This window comes from Cheilinus undulatus, linkage group 5 (assembly GCF_018320785.1).
Source record: "Cheilinus undulatus linkage group 5, ASM1832078v1, whole genome shotgun sequence".
Classification (NCBI taxonomy): Eukaryota; Metazoa; Chordata; class Actinopteri; order Labriformes; family Labridae; genus Cheilinus; species Cheilinus undulatus.
Genome location: NC_054869.1, coordinates 31,486,154 through 31,507,331, shown reverse-complemented (window position 1 = coordinate 31,507,331; position 21,178 = coordinate 31,486,154). Strand labels below are relative to the sequence as shown.

The window sequence follows — 21,178 nt, the reverse complement described above, 5'->3', positions numbered from 1 at the left end:
ACTCTCACCTCGAGGAAAGATTGCTTATAGAGCCATTTCTCTGTTTTCATGTTTTTGTCATGCTTGTGCGCTCAGATCATTGTGCATAGTTGGCTGATTTTAACTTAAGCTGTGATGAAGCTGGTGTTTCTAGATGTTGTACGAGCAGTGAGATGTATTCTACTGGGATTTTGTCATCTTATATTATTCTATGGACAGATTTCTCCCCCCTCTGCGGTGGTCTGTCACTTTCTTGTCACAGGAGCAGAATCCAGTCAGCCTCAGCCGTTGGGGGACTGTGGCAGATTTGCAGAGCTTTAGGAGACAATAGCTTGAGCTGCTTGTCTGCCTTGCATCACTCTGTGAGAAAGATGGAGAAAGGAAGCCGCACAGCTTTTACTCGCACTGATACCTCAGCTGGTAGTGGATCACTTTAATCGCTTTAGATTCAGTTTTTTATGTTTTCTTTAGGTCGGGCTCATGCAGAGAGATAGAAATTGTAAGCTCTGCGACAAGTGTAAGTCTGAGACAGTATCAGTGTATTTTATGTAAGCTTTGGATTGTTTTACTTAGAGTGATTCCAGATGGGTCTCATCAGAATAGCATATGAAAAAATACTAAATGTCTTGAGTCATTCTGCATGTCATCACAATGCAATTTTTGCTCTTTGTGTGTTTTCAGTCTGTTTTTACTTACATCCGTCAGAAAGTACTCAGACACCCTTTACTTTTTTCGATTTTGTTATGAAGCAGTCTGATGCTACAGTTGATTAAATGATTTTTTTCTCAGTACCACATAATAACAAAGTGAAAACAGAAGTTTCAAAATGTTTGCAAATGTATTAAAAAAAAACTGAACTATTATTTGACACAAGTATTCAAACCCTTCACTCAGTACTTAGTTGAAGCACCTTTGGCAGCAATTACAGCCTCCAGTCTCTTTGACTATGACGCGACAAGCTTCGCACACCTTGAGTGGAGCATTTTCTGTCATTCTTCTTTGCAAATCCTCTCAAGCTCAGTCATGTTGGCTGTGGTGGACAGCTATTTTTGGGTTTCTTCAGAGATGTTCGACAGGGTTCAAGTCAGGGCTCTGGCCAGGCCGCTCTAGGACATTCACAGAGTTGTCCTGAAGCCACTCCTGTGTTGTCTTTGCTGTGTGCTTGGGGTCATTGACATGCAGTCTGAGATCCTGGGCGTTGTGAAGCAGGTTTTCATTGAAGATATCTCAGTACTTTGCTCCATTCAGGTTTCTGTCAACCCGGACCAGTCTCTCAGTCCCTGCTGCTGAAAAACACCCCCACAGCAACAATCTTGTCTCTGAGTGCACTGTGTATTATGATGAGACGTTGTGTTATTTTAAACCTTTATCACTCTGAAAAATGCCAAGTGATGCTTTACCATATTTGTTACCATACTTATCCAGTAGTTTTGTTGTTTCTATCAAATCTTTTTGTTTCTTGTTTTCTATAATTCTGTTTTTCTCAGGGAGGTCATGTATAGTCCAGGATTCAAAAGATAAGTGCAGATATCATTTTACATTGTACATAATGACACAAATGTCCTTTAAAGCAGGCCTGGTGCAAGCAATTGTGCAGCAGTAAGCGAGTGGTCTTGATACTGACCCTCTATTGCAATGAAGCCTCGCACATTGAAAGCAAAATGCAAACAGGTTTTTGCAGTGCAAGTGTGCTCAAATGGTCAACAGTACTATAGTCTGCAATTCAAAGTGGGCTTTTTGCAGCTGCATAAAGAAAAAATCTGACATAAAAATGGCAGGTATGCAGAGTAGCTCTTATAACCTGATTGAAATTTAGTACAGTTGGACTGGGCTGTTATTGGCTTGGATGAGGCTGATAGTGTGGCTGATAGACATATTTCTCAGCTATTCATTATGTTTACAGGATGCATAATGTACCAAGCAGGCAGAATTGTTGTCGGTTACGGCATATACTGTACTTTCCCATGTATATTTCATCGCCTGCCACAATGCTGCTCAAGGCAATTTCCTAGTTCACCTATACGGTGTGCTTCTGCTCTGGCAAAGGCCTCAGGCCATGTCTCAATCAAGCTGTTCTTCCAGACACTTACTCTCCCTTTCGTTTTACTCTGAGCGGATTATAAACATCTAGGCAAACGAACAAAAGATATCCCACTCCCTCAAACAGTGTATCTCAATGCTTGGCCATGTGAGCTGGAAGTTCAGCAAGGTCATTAAAGCAAGCCTGGTCTCCAAGAGCTTATGAACCTGACCCATTTTGACCACAGCCCCTGACATTTACTTTACAGCAATTAAAAAAAAAAAAAAAAATTAGTCCCTCCATAATGTAAATTTATGAACAATTTTAACCAGTCTTCAGATGTTAGAGTACCCAGTTGTAAGCATGGGCTTTCCTAACCTTGCAAAGCAGATAGATTGGCCAGATTCCACGTCTGTCATCAGGCAGATCCATCTTGAAAAGATTACGCTGATACGTTTTTTCCTGGTCAGAGAATGACCGGACCAATCAGTGTCCTTTGAGGAGAAAGAAGTGGTATCTATGGGTGTGGTTTAGTTGAAACCCCTGCAGGCCTGTTAACATGGCAGTCAGCACAGATATTAGCATAAATGCTTCTATGGCAGCAGTTTTATCAGAAATAGACAGTTTTCTTATTAAAAGAGGAGCAAAGAACTGTACTGTAAGCTTTCTTCTGCTGACCAGCTTTGGCAAGAGTTTATTTACCAACTGGAAGTGAAGAATTATGTATTAACATCATCATTAACATCATTATGTATCACATCATGTGTTTTGAAGCTCTGATTTCACCATTAATTCATCCAATTACTGTCCGGGATGGTTCTGCCCTTCCCAAACAATTTTGCCTCTGCTGGGTTTATAATTGTGACACAACTTCTCATTATTATACTGATATTGAAATATTTCAGATGGTGCTGAAAAAATGTCTGGATGAATACATGTAGAAAGAATACAATTTGTATAAAGAAATAACAATTATCCATCTATGATATTTAATAATCCCTCTAGTATGTCCAGGATTAGGGCAGGGTCTCTTATTAGTTGGATGTGCCCAGAAAACCACAAATGCAAGATACCCTGGAGGCATCTTAATCAGATACCTAAACCACCTCAGCTGGGTCCTCAGTAGAGTCTGATTAATGAGCATCTTAGCCAGCCTGTGGGGAAAACTGGGCTGCCTGTAACTTCTGTATAATAATCTCCATCACTACCAACAGCTCATCACCATCAGTGGATCATACTTGGCCTGGTTCTTTAAATATACTCAGTATGTTGACATTGACACTAACAAACTTATCATTATGTGACGTCTGAAGTTACTTGATGACTCAAGTGGCTGTGTATAAAAACTATGTGAAAGGATTATGAAAAACTGGATGAATACACCCAGCTTTTTGTTCTGTTATACAGTGCCTATAATAGGAATTAATCCTCTTAGATGTTTTAACCTTTTATTGACTTTATAAATCAGTCATGGTCAATATAATTTGGCTTTTAAAAAAAATCCTCTTTAATGTCGAAGTGAAAACAGATTTCTACAAAATAATGTACGACAAAAATATGTAAAGGAAAGTGAGTGACTGCATGAATATTCACCTCCTTTAAAGTGACTGACCTAATTCAACAGAGGTCCAGCCAACTGTGCTAGACTCACAATTATTGAAATGGGGATCACCTGAGAGCAGGGAATGTGTCTCAAGTGATTGTAGTTTAAAGGGACCTGTATCTGGAAAGTCCAGTCACTGGTAATTAGTATCCCTGGCTACCATTACACCATGAAGACAAAAGAACACTTCAAGCAACACAGAGAAAATGTTATTGAAAAGTATACATCAGGGATGGATGCAAAAAAATTTCAAAGGCATTGAACACCCCTCCAGGGTTCAGTTAAATCAAACATTAAGAAATGGTAGGAATATGGCCTTGGAGACTAGTAAGCGAGGCCACCAAGACAACCATGACTACTCTCAAGGAGTTTCAAGCTTAAGCAGCTGAGATAGGCGAGACTGCTGCCTGGGTTCATCACCAGTCAAAGCTTTATGGGAGAGTGGCAAAGAGAAAGTCATCATTGAAGAAAACTCATGTTAAACTGGTAGGGAGTTCGCCAAAAGGCATTTGGAAGACTCCATGGTCAAGTGGAAAAACATTTTTTAGTCTGATGAGACCAAAGTGATGCAAAGACCAAAAATAACTCCCCACATGAGGTCATGAGGGGAAATCTGAGAACGGCTTGAGGGGCTTGTGGACAGACCAGGGGCATATATTTTTGTTAGAAAAGCCTGAAAAAGTGATTTTTGCATAATATGTCCCCTTTAAAGTGAGAGCTTAAACAATATAACGTCTTTTGTCTCCTAGATGGGAAGAAACCCCAAAATGGCAAAATAATATATAAAAATGGAGTTTACAAAAAGCATACAACAGATCTACTGGAAATCAGACTACAGTCACACAGTGGGCCAAAGTGAAGTGACTTGAATCCAGTTATTTTTTTTAATTCAGATGTGATTTTTTTCATGACAGTTGAACTCCCACGTCTTGCTAAAAACTTTCCTAATTCAGATGTGGGACACTTTCATATGTGAATCCACTGAAATGACTGGATGAAATTGTTACAGATAACATTCAAAAAACAAAGGTTTTTATGACAACACATCACTGAAGCACATAAGTTTCAGATAAGATCATTACTAGGGGTGTGATGGTTCGATTCAAATCTCGATTCACAGACTACAATTTGATTCACTGACGATTCATTAAAATACGAATGATTTGGTCCGATCCGGTACAATCTGATTATAGAATCAAAATAACTTTTGCTTTAACAAAAATTAGCAAAAAAGGGGAAAACAAGATAATTTCATAATAATCTAAGTTTACTTGATCTTATTTGTAAACCAGACTAAATACCTCCTGTGCTAACTTTCTGAACTCATGTTTAACCCTTTACCTACTGAGTTTAAAATGGTAATTTCGACATATTATGTTATTATTGCTGTAAGTTTGAAAGCTTTGGTCCCTTTTTTCCCAGGAGAACTTGAACTTGACTTTCAACATCTGGTTAATGATTATTGCACATTATATGAAATTGTCAGCAGTTTAAAAGAAGAACGATACAAAACTGGTGTTTTGCTATGAAAGCCCACATCATATGGTTGTGAGTACTGTAATGAGCCAAATATGTGCGCATGCCCACAATTCTTAGCTTTTCAACACCGTTGGGATTTTTCTGATCGGACAAACTTTGAAGGAGTTATGGTAATAATACTACGGACATATTAAACATAGTGTCGGCACTATGGCAGTAGGTAAAGGGTTAAGAAAGTTTTCATCACACCCAGGTGCCCAGGTGTCTTACTTTGACATTAAATTGGGAGATAAATATAAAAATTAGTTTTTACTGGTACATGTTAGTCCTTCCGTAGTTGTAACTTCCTTTGCATTATTAATCCCAATAACAATACAAACTAAATACCAAATTTTCCTAAGAAGCACAAATTAAAACGAATTTCAAGTCACAAAGAAATTTGGATAGACAGAGCTCTGTGTGTCTGCTAGTACAGGAGAACAAGGGGTTAAAACAGTATTGAAAACAGTCAAATTTAAACAGCTTTCGATACATTTTTTTTACATGATGCAAAAACATTGTTATTTACTTTCTCTGTGTATCTGACCAATCTTGATTGTTTTTATTCTTGAATTAATACACTGGAGAACAGCTGATCTTCAGCTCAGTGAAGTCCTCTCTGTTTAATATCATATCAGTGGGCTCAGATGTATTGATTATGTGACCAAATCAATAACTCCCCACAACACGTTACGGTTGTAAACCCCGTGAATAAAGGGGCTGTTGTTACGGTGATAACTGAAGACTTCTCAGAGTTTTAACTCATAAGAGTGTTTATGTTCAGGTATGTTTATGCTCTGTTTAGCGTTAGCATCTTAGCTAAACTTTAGCTCCACTGTCTCAACAGGTGAGATTTATGTGCTGTCATAGTAATATAAAAGTCCACATGACTTTTTCCTGAGGTGCAGAACTGTAACTAAAAGACATTTAGGTGACGACCGGTTATACACATCCTGCTACTGAGTGAGCACCTACAGTGAACAGAACTCTTGTTTAAAGGTAAAGGTCACCGCGGGTAGCGCAAGATTACAGATGCTGAGCCAGAGCATGGTGGAATGGGCTATGAAAACAAGCAGCAGAGCCTCAATAAACCGATCCCTAATGTTAGAACCGGTCCAAAGACTGGCTTGTGCCGCATTTTTACCGATCCAGGGCACTGTGGGCCGATGCACTCGGATTGCTGACGTCAAGATCGGTTAACTGATCCATATCGGATTATCTTTACACCACTAAAATCATTACATTACTGGCTTATTCCCAGTTATTATACTGAAGCAACCTTTCTGTTGATCTTACAGTTCTGTCCAGTCTTTATCTGTTACTTCAAGTCTTGTGCCAAATTTTTATAAACTTACTGTGTTAGAAAATATTGCTACAAAGCATGAAAAGCAGCATTAGAAGAGAGGGAAATGCTTACATAAACATTCTTTACTTAAAAAGGTGAAACACAGTAGTCTGCATTTCATTAAGCATCATTTAAATTGATCATGTGGTTTATTTTATTTGTTTTGCATACTGAGATTTGCAGCATTCTCTGTAGTAGTCATGCAAGTTTAGTCCTTGTTTTTGCATTGGTTGGCATTGTGACCTGCTGGCACATGCTGTCAAAACAACCCGAGGGAAATCTAGCTAAGCCATTCAAGTACACAACAGAGGAACACAGGCTTTCTTTGAATTCTCTTCTGTCTTCTGCATCTCCATGATCACAATCAAAGTCTTTGCCAAACACGAGGTATTACAAATGAATTTTCAACCATACACAGCCCAAAATAAAAAATAAGAAATAATAAAAAACAGTTCCGAAAAAGACAAACTACCAAAGTTGTGCAATTGAAAAGATGCTTATCCAAAAAAATCAGCAACCTTGAGCTTCACATTGCTGGAGGATAGCACTCCTGATTGATTAATGCCTCTGCCACTCATGTTCCACAATCCTGACTAACAGCTGCATAATGGATCAGGCTTATAAATCACAATATTAAACAGGATTAATGCAGCACTATCCACAACATCGTTACAAAGTGCTCTCCAAGTAAAAGCGATAAATAAAGCCCCAAACAAAATTTACATTGAAGTATCAGACATTAATTTCAAACGGGGCCACAATAAGACATGAAAGCTCCAGAAGAATGAAATTAACCACAATACCCTGACAATAGAGGGGGACTAATGGCAGGTTAATGGACGGCAAAGATGCAGAGTGCGGCAGAACGGTCAGAGGAAATTACATGAGAGCTTGGAGACAGATTGAGCCAGAAAAGTTATCAGTGAAATCTTAATTTTAGTCCCAAACACAAAGGATAAAGGGATTTCCTGTTATCTTCAGCACATGAACAGCTCAGTGATAAATTCAAAAGGATCAGGTAAATCACAAATTAATCATCTTCAAACTGAGAGCATCCTTATCCCTTAATTTGATAAAGAAATAAGGGTGGTGGCTCTGAACAATGGTGATAGATTAAGATAAAAATTCATTTACGGCTGATGCAAAACGCCAAAGCCTTATGGAGCATGCATCCATACATTTTATTCACTTATCATTTCCTGCAATAACGTGTAGTTTCTATTTTTTTCCCCTAGAAATCATGACTAATTTGTCTTTATATGAGAGTTACAACAGCACTTAACAAGCAGGCTTAACTGACCTCATTAGTGGTAATGGCACCATAGCATATTGTGGTTTTGCCCAACAGTGAGTGACCAGCTGAAAAAACAGCTTGTTATCACAAAAAACCCAACAAAAATTAGTCAAGATGTGGAGAAGCATCAGAAAGTTGTGGGAAAACCAACTTTCTTATTCAGACATAATGAGATTAGTATGATGGGTTGTTTGGAAATCCAGGAATTACTCATCATCACAGGAAAATACAGCAAATACATGTATGGATGAATGTCAAATTAATGATGCCTTTTATGGACATACATCCTTGTATTTTGTTTTACACTATTTACCTAGGATAACTTGTAAACATTGGTTGTAAACTTGAGATACTGGCTTATGTACAGTACCTATAAAAGTATTCACCCTACTGGACGCTCTACTGACTACTTTATTGATTTTTCTAAATCATTCATGGTCAATATAATTTGGCAAAAAAAAAAAAATCTTTAATGTCAAAGTGAAAAAGATTTCTACAAAGCTATGTCAATTAAATACAAAAATATGTAAGTTAGAATAAGTGATAGCGTCTAGCAGTCTCTGAGTGCAGTGAATGTGTTTCAAGTGATTGTAGTATAAAGACATTTGCATCTCCAAGGTCCAGTCAAGTTAACCAGTATTCCTGGGGACCATTACACCGTGAAGACAAAGGAACAATCCAAGTCAGAATAGGTCAGGGGATGGGTACAAAAAGTTTCCAAGGCGATCAGACAAGGCACTATGTTTGGCAGACACTAAACACTGCACATCATCACAAACACACCACCCCCACTGTGAAGCATGGCAGTGGCAGCATCATGCTGTGGAGATGCTTCTGGTCAACCAGCCCTGGAAGGCTTGTAAAGGTTGAGGGTTAATTGAATGTGGTAAAATACAGGAAAAATCCTTGAGGACAATCTTATTCAGTCTGCAAGAGAGCTATGGCTTGGGAGAAGATTTATTTAAAAGCAAAAGACGATGATCTGAAGAATACAGCGAAAGCTACACAGGAATGGATTAGAGACAACAAGGTGAACATTCCACAGTGGCTGCGTCAAAACCCAGACCTCAATGGAGAGCTGTTCACACCTGTTCCCTGTACAACCAGACAGAGCTTGAGCAATTTTCAAAGAAGACTGGAGTAAAATTGCAGTGTCCAAATGTGCAAGCCTGATTGAGACCTATCCACACAGACTCAGTGCTGTGATAGCAGAGAAAGGTGCATCTACTAAATAATGACTGGAACCTCTGCACTCACTTATTTGACATGATATAATTTTTATTGACATTACTTTAAGGTTTTTTTTGTTTTGTTTTGTTTTTTTTTTTGCAATTTTGTGTTCACAAAGCCATATTATATTGACCATAATTGACTTATAAAATCAATAAAATGGTAAAACACCCAAGGGAGTGAATACTTTTAATTGGCACTATAGACAGTGATGACAATAGTGGCTTTCCTGTGATAATACATTTAATGCACAGTGTGGAAATTGCTAGGGGGCTATCAAGCAAAACAATGAAGTTAACTTATCACAGGAAAGCTAGCATTTTTATCCTGATACACTTAGGATGGGATATATGAAGCTTAAGGCCTCTATGGCTAAAGGATACTGTGAATACAGTATCAATATTTAGAGCAATAAAGTAATCAAAGCCTTCAACTCACACTATGTACATTGTTGTAAATGCCCAAGAAGACTTAACCTCTTTTTGTCTGTCTTAGCCTTCTTGGGTACAAGTATGGAGAGGAAAAAGGTTTGGAACCAGTGCTGCATAGCCTCCCTTTGCTGATTTGTTATTTCAGTCCTATAAAGATATATAACATAATGCTGCACCTGGTGCTGTCCAAACCATCAGTTATTCCTTTCTACTAACACATTGGGGACTTAATCCTTTGAACGGCACTCAGGTAAATCCTCATTAACAACATGCACATAATTTAAACATGTGCATGTTGTTAATGAGTGCAACACGTTTTGATCTGTGTAAATCATTTCAAGATAAAAATGTCCCTGTCCCATTTTTGAGGATTTTTTTGGATGGGTTCTTGTAAAAATGTTCCCAGGCTATTTCTATTGTGTTGATTTTATGAGAAAAAAGATATAACATTGTTTTTTATCACCTTTATTCATACCCGAAGCATATCAGTTGAGGTGAGAATAGGCTGTTATATTTATTCTTATTGGTATATCGATATTTTTGGCTGGATTTCTCCCTCCGTGCCTCTTCATGCGAGGTGATCTTATCATATAAGATTTTCTATGTGCCAGGAGGAAAAAGTAATGAGTTTTTGCAGCATGGAAAAAGAAAATCTATTTCCTTTTTCTTGTTTGTTTTTTTGCCTCAGTTCTGAAATAGGTGGCAGGTAAGCCAATTACACTGAGGGAGGGAAAAAACAGAGTGAAGTCCTGAAAGAGGTCTTGAGTTTTATCTAGGCCAGGAGGAGGGACAGTTACTTTGAGGGAACTTATTTCCTCCTCTCTCATCTCATTGTGTTTCCTCTCCATCATACAGGCTTCATAATGAAGTCGGGGAAAATATCCTGAATGTTACTGTTGTGACTTTCTGGCCTTGTTATTTTGAAGGCCAGATTGTGTTTTATTGTTTTTTTATATATGCATTTCACAAAGCTGCAGCTTTTGGTGTTAAAAATGAAGGCAATGTCCAAAGAGTCAAACCTGTAGTTCCTGGAGTGACCACTAGAGGCTGCCTTTGAAAACCAAATACTCCCCAATGGGTCTCAGATTAAAACTTTAATTTTTACTGCAGAAAGAAACATGTTTACAGCCCTGCATGAAACAAGAACTTGGTAGTAATACCTCATTTCCTCTTCTGATGCAATGTAAGGAAGCTGTTTTTTTAAAACTCAACAGTTTTATTTTCATTAAGCCCAAGAATTATTCATAAATGTGCATAAATATGGGCATGTCTGGGTTAGTTTATGGACGTGACTGGGCTTTAGCTCATACCCACAAGGCTTAACAACTGTCTCAGTTTCATGCCTTTGCTGGTTGACCAAAAATGAGCTTCTCCAATATGGGGCCACCATGGCTTAGCTTCATAAAATCCCCTCAGAAACCAGTGATGTCACTGAGACTACTGTGTTTAGTTTCAGTCTATGAGAAAGCCCTTCCTTGTACATTTCAATATTTTGAACCAAATAAGCAAACCTTAACTATAACAAAACTACACTGAACTTCAGCTTACACCACAGGCTGTCTACATACGTCACTTTATTTTACATTACAGACACAGTGTTGACCATGTTCACTTTAACAGTTTTGAATGTTTGCATGAATGATTTGCCATTAGCACCAGCTAAAAGTAAAGCTGTAGCTAATGTGAATGTAATATTTTGAAGCTTTGGTTGCTTTGGGTTTTCTGTTTCTTGGCTTCTTGAATTCAGAACAGACCATACTTGAAGTAGCGAATAAAGACCCTGTAAAGTGAAATCCAAAGTTTTTCTCTTAACACAGTAGATATGTTGGAATATGGTTGCTGTAAACATGTGAAAACACTGAGATCTACATATGACTGCATTCAGGATTGAGATTGTTAGAAAGATTTTTACCTCCTTCCTGGCTTGGTTTAATTTGGGTGTGGCAAATATGTGTGCCCACAGTGGGGAATGACTCCGCCCCTCTAACACTACAATATAAAATCACTGAGCAGTTCATCACAGTACAGTCTGTTGTTAGTTGATGTCACTTGCCTTAATTGAAAATTAACAGTCAGTAAAATGCTGTTTTTTTGTTCGTGGTGAGGTAAATTTGCCAAATCTATCAGCCACAGTGGTCTATGGGTCATTGAAAGAATCATAACAGAGAGTTGAGCCAGAAAATGGACTTTGTCTCTTCTTCTAGGGTCAAAAAAGGTCAAGAGGCAGGATAACGGTGTGCTGCCCCCAAGTCAGATTGTAGCATTTTTCAATTTGAGAGGATCGTATTTCTCCTGTGTGGGCATGGCTTCAGCTCAGTCAACAGACACACCCACACCATCTTGGAGCAGATTACACTGCCTTATTTTCATGATTTTGAAGCTCAGTTTTATAAACTAAGAGATGTTTTATTTGACTGAAATTTGACCTGGAGGTTCATAACACAGTGACCTGTCATACAACAAACCTAAATACAGATCTATTTTCACTTTACAGGGTCTTTAAAATAAAAACAATCTAGTATACTGACTCAAATATGTACAGGGGAAGTCTTGCAGACAGAAAATAATACCCACATATTCCTAATTATTCAGAACTTTAGGCTTTATTCAGGACTAATTATCAAAGAAGACATAGCAACCAAGACCCAATCTAGTTCTTGTACCTGACTATAAACATACTTTTTAAATTAACTGAGTCAATGGAGGATAACTCACTTTTGTTGTCATCCATTCATAGCAATCCATTCATAGTTGTCTGGATTTTTCAACAAGAAAAAACGTAACATTTTTACCTTATTTTGGCACTAGAGAGAAGTCACAGGATTATTAAAGTAATAAGCTGTGCTATTTGATAATGATTTGTTTCTAAATCACATTTAAAATGGGTTCCTTACTGTCTCATCCCTGTTTCTAACTGTCCACTGTCATCCTCTATATTAAAGACATACCCCCAACAATAAACAGACACACAGTAATGAATTTCTTTTTTGCCAAAAGTTAATTAAATATATGGCCTTAGAAATTCTAAACTATTGCCAGCTTTAACAAAATACTGAAATTGATAGTTTTACCCCTTGCAACATTAGATTTTTATCTCAAGTTTCTTTTGAAAGTTTTTAATAATTCTAGTAAGTCGCTCATTCACTTCCCAACCAGACTTTTGATAACAATAACTTCAGTTCTTGACCTGGTTGCAGCATTTGAGTGTTTGCTCCTTTTGTTATCCATCCGTGAGTGTTTCTCAGACTTCATCCTCAAGGAGATTGTTGGGTGAAAGTGTGGAGGAGGATTGTGGGAGGGAGTATCTTGAACTGCCAGTGGGTGTGATTGAGTCTTACTACCAAGAAAGCAGCGACCAGATGGTGAGTTTAGGATGCCTGAAATCTCAGCACCTGGCAAACTGTTTGTGGAGTCGTTGCATTAATCAACAACTTTGCCTGCTCCCTGTATATACATTATGTTCACTCTTTGCTGAAGGGGCAGAAAAAGTCTTGTTTATTCAAGAAATAATTGCCTAAAGTTATCCCTATACTACCAAGCACATTTCCCTGCAGATGACCGTAAAGTGCTACATCTTGTTCTGCAAAGTTTTATCCAAAACAGAATGACTTTAACTGTGTTTGACTGGCAGTTTCAGGTAACTTAATTGGACAATTTTGCAACAGTCATTGAAAACTCCTTGCTTCGTCCCCAAAAAACAGACACTGTGAATAAATTAGGAGTTTTGAAAGCATCAAATTTGATGCTTGAGTGCAGTCTGATGCTTTCTGAACAATCCCAGTAATTTCTGCCTTCTATTTGTATTCCTTTTTCTTTCACCAGTACATTAAATTGGACTGTAGTGCTCTCCTTTCACCCTTCTGCAGAATGAACTAATTTGTATAAGCATATGCATTTCCCCGCGCTTGAATAATTCTCCTGGATTTCTTTTTTTAATGCATGAGCGTGTTAATGTATAATTGATGCTTTAAGGAGATAAACTGCCAACATCTTCATTAGGTGCCTGAGGCAGACGGGGGGGAGCAGTTTCACTTGATTTGTTGGTTTTAAAGTTTACTGTCTCACAGCTGAGGGGGAAAAAGTGCCAAGGTAATCATGGGCAGTGTTCACTCTGTGGTTTGATGGCAGCAGATGGTCGATGGTTGGACGCATGAGTGACATTTGCTTGTGTTTTCTCTTGCAGTCGACGCTGAGAGGAAATAATGTCACAGTGTTTGGCTGCCTGAACCACGGGATGCCTCTTTTCTTACGGGAGAACTCATCACTGAAATGTGAATCAGGTATGTTAGACTTAACTTAGACTATACACCGTATGTGACCTCCAAACAGTTTTTTGTTCCAAAGGAATAATCTAGCCTAAATAATAAAGGCTTTTCTCTATGAATGATCTTCACTTTTTGACAACATTAAACCCTTTATAGCTCTTTAATCTCCCCCAACCTTGACTCTCATACACAATTGACTCTAACTTTATGCTTAAGCTTCAGCTCACACAACAACTGACAAAGTCTTTCAGTTTAAGAACGTAGATTAGCTCTGATGTCTTTCAGGAATTCAACTTCGGCTGACAGTTTAAGGCAAATTTATCATCTATACAAGGCTGACATTTTAGCTCTTTTCAGTGGTTAAACTGAACCTCAACACTTCAGACTTCACCTTTATGCTAAAACCCAAGACGTGCCGAGAATTTCAGAGGGGCAATGACCAAGCTCACTAAACTTTCAAATAATTTAATAAACTAATGCCTGGAATGACTAATTTGGTGATGTTATCAAAGAAAAGGTTGTATATTAATTAGGCCTGTCACCAATTCATCAATCAGTTGATTGCAGTGCATTTACATGAATGCATTCATTTTTTAATGGCATTTATCACATGTTCCACTGTCCTTTTTAGCTCACTTGCAAACACTGTAACATCTCACTTCACCTTTAAAACACAGACAGCTAAGAAAACAAGTCAAAAGTCATCTGCACCTAGTTTTATCAAACATTTCACTTTTTTACTGTTCCCTTATTTCCTTTTCAATCAGTAAACCGTTATTTTTCTGTGGTCAAGTTAATGTCATAATCATTAATCTACCAGGAGTTCATCATTTTCTTTCAAAATAGAAGCAGGGCTGTATCCAAACAGGATTCAGTTAGCCTTAGTTTAAGACAGCACAAAAACCCAAAATGAAACAAAACCAGTTTTACATGCAAATACTTGATGGGGGGGAAACCAGAAGGGGGGAATACCCTTACATATATACATACATACATACATACATATGTATAAAATAAGAAGTAATTGCTCTCAATAGTTCTTTTAGAGAAGTTACTTCAGGGTCTGACATGTTATCCTTACTTTTTTGAATATATAAAACAGTCTGGCTACAGCCCACTCATTTCTAACAACCACTCTCACGACTGTTCATCTGAGATGCCATATATCTTCGAACAGAAATTTACACCAAAACTTTAAAAAGTAAAATCAGATTAAACTTTTGTTTGGGTTTAGGGTAACAGTTAAAAGTTAAGAACCTACCATGCACAACCTAATAACAAAATGTTTAATAAAGCCGAGTTAACAGTCTGCTTACAGGAAAAGAAGCTAGTCCTACATGAAAACACTCCAATGCAGCCAGCATAGTTTACATAGCTGTGTAAGCTGTGTAAGCTGCATAAGCTACATAAGTTATGTAGATAATGGAGCTATGTAGCTAACAAAGCTAAAGCTAAACTCAAAAAGCAGCTACATAAGCGACATATCTACGTTATCTGCATAGCTACCTTAGCTCTAGCTATGTTTGTTAAAGCACACACTGCTAGAGCTTACTTTGCTATAGATAATTTAGCTACATAGCTAACGTAGCTAAAGCTAAGCCCACAAAGCAGTTATGTAAGCTATGAAGGTATGTTATCTATGTAGTCACATTAGCATTAGCTACGTTTGCTAAAGCTCATGCTACTGAAACTAACTTAGCTACAAAGCTAAAGTGAGCTAGTGTTTGTGGAACTACTTCTAAAACAATGTATGCATAATTGAATTCTGAATTAGACCTCTGATCTTTTCTCTGTTTTATTTATGAAATGCTTATTCACCTGTAATGTTTGCAATGTAGTTATTTCATGAATGTAACAGCCAGACTTATGAATAAATCCATCCATCCATCCATCCATCCATCCATCTATTTTCTACTCTGCTTACCTTGTTCGGGGTAATGGGGGCCTGAAGCCTATCCCAGCTGATAACAGGAGATACATAAAAGAAGAAATAGGGCACTTTCCCTGTCAAGAACAAAAGGCCAGGTGTTCAACCCCCCCTTTCTTATCCTGTGTGTGTATATGCCTATCTTGTACCTTAATCAGTGCTTGAGTTAACAACTGCAGAATCTTGTTTTGCACTTCAAATTTCCATAACTTGGTATCCTTTATGGTGTTTTCGTTTCAAAATGTTTTAACTGCAAAATTTAAAAGTGAAACATGAATCTTTCTTGAAAATGTATGTTTTTTGTTTACAGCTTTTCTTTATCTATAAGTAAAACATATTTTGTTTAAAACTCTTTGTTTTACTTTCTATCTTTGTTTGCTTCTGTTGCAGAATCAGTGGCTGGGTTTTTTCTCACTGTGAATTCCTCTGCTAATATCACCAAACTGAGGATTCCCTATCCACAAACAGGCACCTGGTACCTCAGTCTGCGCTCTCTGTGTGCCACTGAACACGGGTGAGCTGGGCAAAACTGCCTCTGTGTTTATCATTCATTATTGTATGTCATTAAACATTCTCCAAAAGTAGCTTCTGGATAAAGATTTGGGTTGTTATGAGTTTATAAAACAGATTGGCAAACACTAAAAAATATACTTGGTCACTATACAAGAAGTACAAATTGGCACTAATGTCATATGTATAGCTTAGATATAAAGCTACTGTCAGGAACCAACTAAATTAGTGTCGCGTACAAACTCAAGGCAGAAACAAATCCATCTTAAACACTTCTTCTCAGTCTGTACTAGTGTATGCTTTTAATTTGAAATGAACACAAGATTCTTGTGCCCGAAGCAGGAAGAAGAAACCCCTTGTCTTAATTATGCCCCACTGATAAGTTACATATCCTACCACATGATCCTTATTTTTCATAGCATTGCCATGTTCACCAGACCCAGGCCCTGTACAAGGGAGCTACACGTTATGACAAAACTGTGCTGCCTACCCTACTGAACACCCCCTATCAGCTCACACAATTCAACGACAGTGCCTAAAAAAAGTGCTCAGCCTAGGATATTTTACCATTTATTGATTTTATGAATCAATCATGGTCAATATAATTTGGCTTTTTTTGTATCCATCCCCTGACTTATACTCTTCAACAACCTTTTGTCTGAGTTGCTTGGAGTGTTCTTTTGTCTTCATGGTGTAATGGTAGACGGGAATATTGATTAATCAGTGGCTGGACCTTGCAGATACGGATGTCTTTAGAGTACAATCACTTCAGACACACGGCATTCAGGTGATCCATCTCATTAATTGTGAGACTTCTAGTACCAATTAGCCGAATGTCTGTTGAATACGGTTAGTCACTTTAAAGGGGGTGAACATTCATGTAATCACTTATTTGACATCCCAGAATTTTTTTAAACTGACATTACTTTTATAAATCTGTTTTCACTTTGAAGTTAAGAGATTTTTTATAAATTCTTCATCAAAAAAGCCAAACTATGGCCATGACTGATTTATAATCTCAATTTAAAGGTAAAACATCCGAAGGAGAGAATTTTTTAGACTGTAGACTGATGGGCGGCAAGAGCCAGGAAATCACCCAGGTTTTCAAGTAGGGGTTCCTCCTTCAAAGTTGTTACTTTCAATTGCTTTCAATTGGAAAAAAAATTGTTCATGGAAAATAAAATCCAGCACAGGCACCCATGTGTAATAAAAATGTTACATATTATCAAGAGTGAATTAGCAGTACTGTCCTTGTTGTAGAGACAGTTTTATTGTGCAGCGTCTTTGTGTTTCCTGCATTCTTGTGTAGACGGAGATTGTTTTCAAAACGTTGCCGTGCAGAGGTGGAACTTTTGGAAACGAAAATGGAAAACAAAGCATAACGTTGTCGTATAAACGAGGCCTTAAACTACTATACATGACGAACACAGCCCAAACACGAGCAAGCTACGGGTAGTTACAATGCTGCTGATGTCAAAATTACACATGAAAAAAATTCTGTTTCACAGAGGTTCAAGCGATTTTCTTGGGATGAATTTCTTCAAAGGAACTCTGATGGTTACCTGTCAATTTTATGAAATATCAATATATCATGCAATATGGGTACCAACATGTATCATTTTAAATACCTCTAATGGTACAACCGCCTTCACACATTTTCTCTCAGTTTTGTTTGGCCTTCTTAAAGTGTAATACAATTTTAGTGTTTGTGATACATGCATCCTTTTCCTTGCAATTATTGTTTAATAAATCCATGCACAAAACAAGAACAGAATAATCGTTTTTAAGTTTAAATAACATCTACAGTATTGCCAGTATTCTCAAATGTTGGGTTTTGTTACCTTTAGGCAGAGCCAGACCAGCTGCTTCCACATTCCCAAGCCTTATGCTTAGCTGATTCAGCCAACTGCCTGAGACAGCTTCATATTTAGCATTCACACCAGAGCTTAATGCCCATCTACTTGTCAACTCTTATAAAGAAAATGGAGCAGCGTATTACCTAGTATGTTAAACAACTCTTTAATTATGCTAGTGTTAGTTTTCTCAAGAAATCCCCAAAACATCATTTACAAGCAGAAATGGACTAAAACTAGCTGAATGAGTGTTGCTTATAAATCTTTGACAGTCTCATAATCAAGGCTTTGACACTCTCCCAGTGTCCCAACTCAACCTCTAAGATAAATATTTGTTGTCAATTACTGCAAGACAATTGCAACATACGGTATATAATATTTCTCAAAACCTCCTCAATGTATAACAATCCCTAGTTTGTTTACCAGAATTAATAATTTAGTGCTGCAGTGAAGGCTCTCTGTTGAAACAGAGCAGACTTCCTCATTCAGACATCTGTCACCTGGTAGATTAATTTAGAATTGGCTCCATAAATGTGTTTCTGGTTCACACCTAGCATATGACATGGAAGGGGGTAGATTTTTAGGTTTAGGAAGCAGATTTTGCCAGTTTTTGTATTTGCATATTACGAAATCTTAATAGAACTATTCAAACAAGTGTATTCTGGAATAGAACAAAAGCCTGCAAGTCAAAATTAGCCAGAAATGTAATTTATCTATCAGCAGGGCACCTTAAATTCTTGTTATTAATATAGCACTTTATAAAACATGAATAGTGAAAGTTTTCCTTTATGTAAGGGCTTCATTTGTCATGATGACTATTCAGATCCAGAAAGTTATCAGGTTTAAGGACATTTTTGTCTACTTTTACACAAATTAGATACATGTAATCTCATCTCTTTCCCTCCAAACAACAAGCACACTCTCCTTCTCTGAGTGTTTTTTAGATAGTTATGAGAAATATATTAGGTGGATAAAGCACGTCCATTAAGTTGTCCAGTGTGATGTTTTCCATAAGTTTTCCTCTCACTCTGCAGCAGATTGAGCTGTTTGCAGAATCCTTAATCGCACTAAAATGTGAACAGAATGAAATTAAGCAGATTTTTTTTCTCAGACCACTTGGGAATCCCAATTGAATCTGAATAACAAATAATAACAGATGGTGTGGGACACAGTCTCATCCTCACATGAGAGCACTGCTGAGGCATTGAAAACATAGACATACATAGCTGTGTGTCAGATTCCCTCATACATCACACATGTGAAATCAGTCAGGTCTGGTAGGAGAAGAAAAGAGGTAGTGTGAATGGAAAGGCACTCTGATAGACTACAATTATGTTGATTGATATAAGCTAAAAATAAAGTAGTGAGCAGCTGTGACAATTACCGGTTAAAAAGAAAGCTCTGGGGAAAGGTGACAGAAGACATGTTGCCTCCTGGAGTTTGGTTCTTTGTGACTGATTGGATAAGATGGCAATTAGACAAGATAAAATCAAGCACAGACACATTAAAATAATGTCATTCCTTTAAGTGTTAGAGATAAACTGATTAAGTTTAAGTACCTTTGCAGGTGTTATTTTATTGCTGACTTTAATAAAACCAGCCACTTTCAGAACCTGCATTCCAAACAAGTTTTACCATGTTGGTGTAAATCCCAAGAAACTAACATAGTTGTAGATATGGCAGGTTAATAAATGAGCTCTGTCTTTTTGAAGGAAGAGTACTGTGAAAAGTTCCAGGTTGGGAACCTCATTAAGATTCCTAATAAAGGTTAAATTATCACAGTGAAACTCCAACGCACAGACATAATGTGTGGAAAATTGCTTATATAATTGCTTCTTGAATTTAAGGATTGCAAAGGCCCAACAGAGTTCAGTTGACTCAAATATGAAACCCTGAAAAGACCTTTTGATCCACAGAGTGCCGTGGTGATGATAGTGTGAGGAGATATAACAGTTAGAATAAAGCATTAACTCCACACTAGCTGCCCTTTGAGACAAAGAAGACTGATTGAAATATAATCAAACTAACATCCTCCAAATGACAATGACAAATTGATTTGCTTTGGAGAGTTTAAAGTTTCAGGCCTGATTCTACCCTTTTGACAAAACCAAGCAAAGCCACATTTTTGATGGTTTCAAAGTTTATCTTGCCAGATTTTTCAGTGATTCAGTCGGATTGCCCAGGGAGAACGTCGGGGCTAAAAAATGCTGGTTTATTTTTATAACCCAAATGCTGGGTCAAGGCTGTAGGCTTACAGGTTGGGTAGGTTTGGCCCAATGTTAGATTAGCAATAGCAATGGGTGAGGAAAAGGAGGCGAGACACACAGTGATCCATTCAGTGTGGTCTAAGCTCCGACCACTTCAATTTCAAATTGGGGGGGTACAATCATGCTTTTGGTTGGCTGTTAGGATGTGTTTTTGATGCATTTATATATGTTTAGATGTTGCACAGTGATCATTTTTGGGATGTTAAACATGTCTGCCATGAGTGAAGTTATCCACTGCGTTGGTCACTTTCTGACTGTGAAAGGGGTTGGCCTATGGTAGAATAGACAATGCAAACTTTGATCTCAGGGTGCATCCTAGCTTGGAAACTGTCTCTTTACTCCGTGCACTACCAGCTGGGAGGAGGCCTCACACGCAATCTCCACATAGGATGACTGCACCGCACAACGAAGTGCTGTGGGTTAGTCCAACCAAAGGTGAGCGACCTTCCCCACTGGAAGCGAATCTAGAGCACTGCACCATGGCGCACAGCCTTGATCAAAGGGTAGAGATCACAGGAAAAGTGAGAGTTTACGCAGGAATAGCATGTCAACATCAAACTATTGTACCTTTTGGGCTTAATTTATCATCCTTTCCAGTAGAAGTTCATGTTATTATTGCTTCTGCCTTTGGGTGAGTACATTAGGAAGTTAAAAGGTTAATGTTTGCTTAAAGGATCTTTGGCTAAATGTCCTCAAAAGTTAACTTTTCTTCATCAATAGCGCCATTGTAGCTTTGTGACTCCTGCAGGATGAGACGTAATGTTGATATAGTAATGAATTGCCACCGAGACTCTGTGCATTATGTTTCGAAAGAATAAAAAAGAGATTCTATGCTTGTGACTTCCTTTTTGGAGCTTTCTGATCGATGGGTATTGGTATGGTTTGGAAGCGGCCGGCGCTGAATATAGACCTGCAGCGTATCTCGAACTAAGTGGA

The 21,178-nt window shown here is 37.8% G+C and overlaps 1 protein-coding gene across 1 annotated transcript in view; it reads left to right on the top strand.

Moving 5' to 3' along the window:
• The window catches only part of tmem8b (transmembrane protein 8B), an 81,776-nt gene that overhangs the window by 32,714 nt on the left and 27,884 nt on the right, over positions 1-21,178 (top strand). The window contains exons 7-8 of the mRNA XM_041788128.1: positions 13,604-13,700; positions 16,003-16,126. Coding sequence (XP_041644062.1) covers positions 13,604-13,700; positions 16,003-16,126 — 221 coding nt within the window. The remainder of the gene's footprint in view (positions 1-13,603; positions 13,701-16,002; positions 16,127-21,178) is intronic.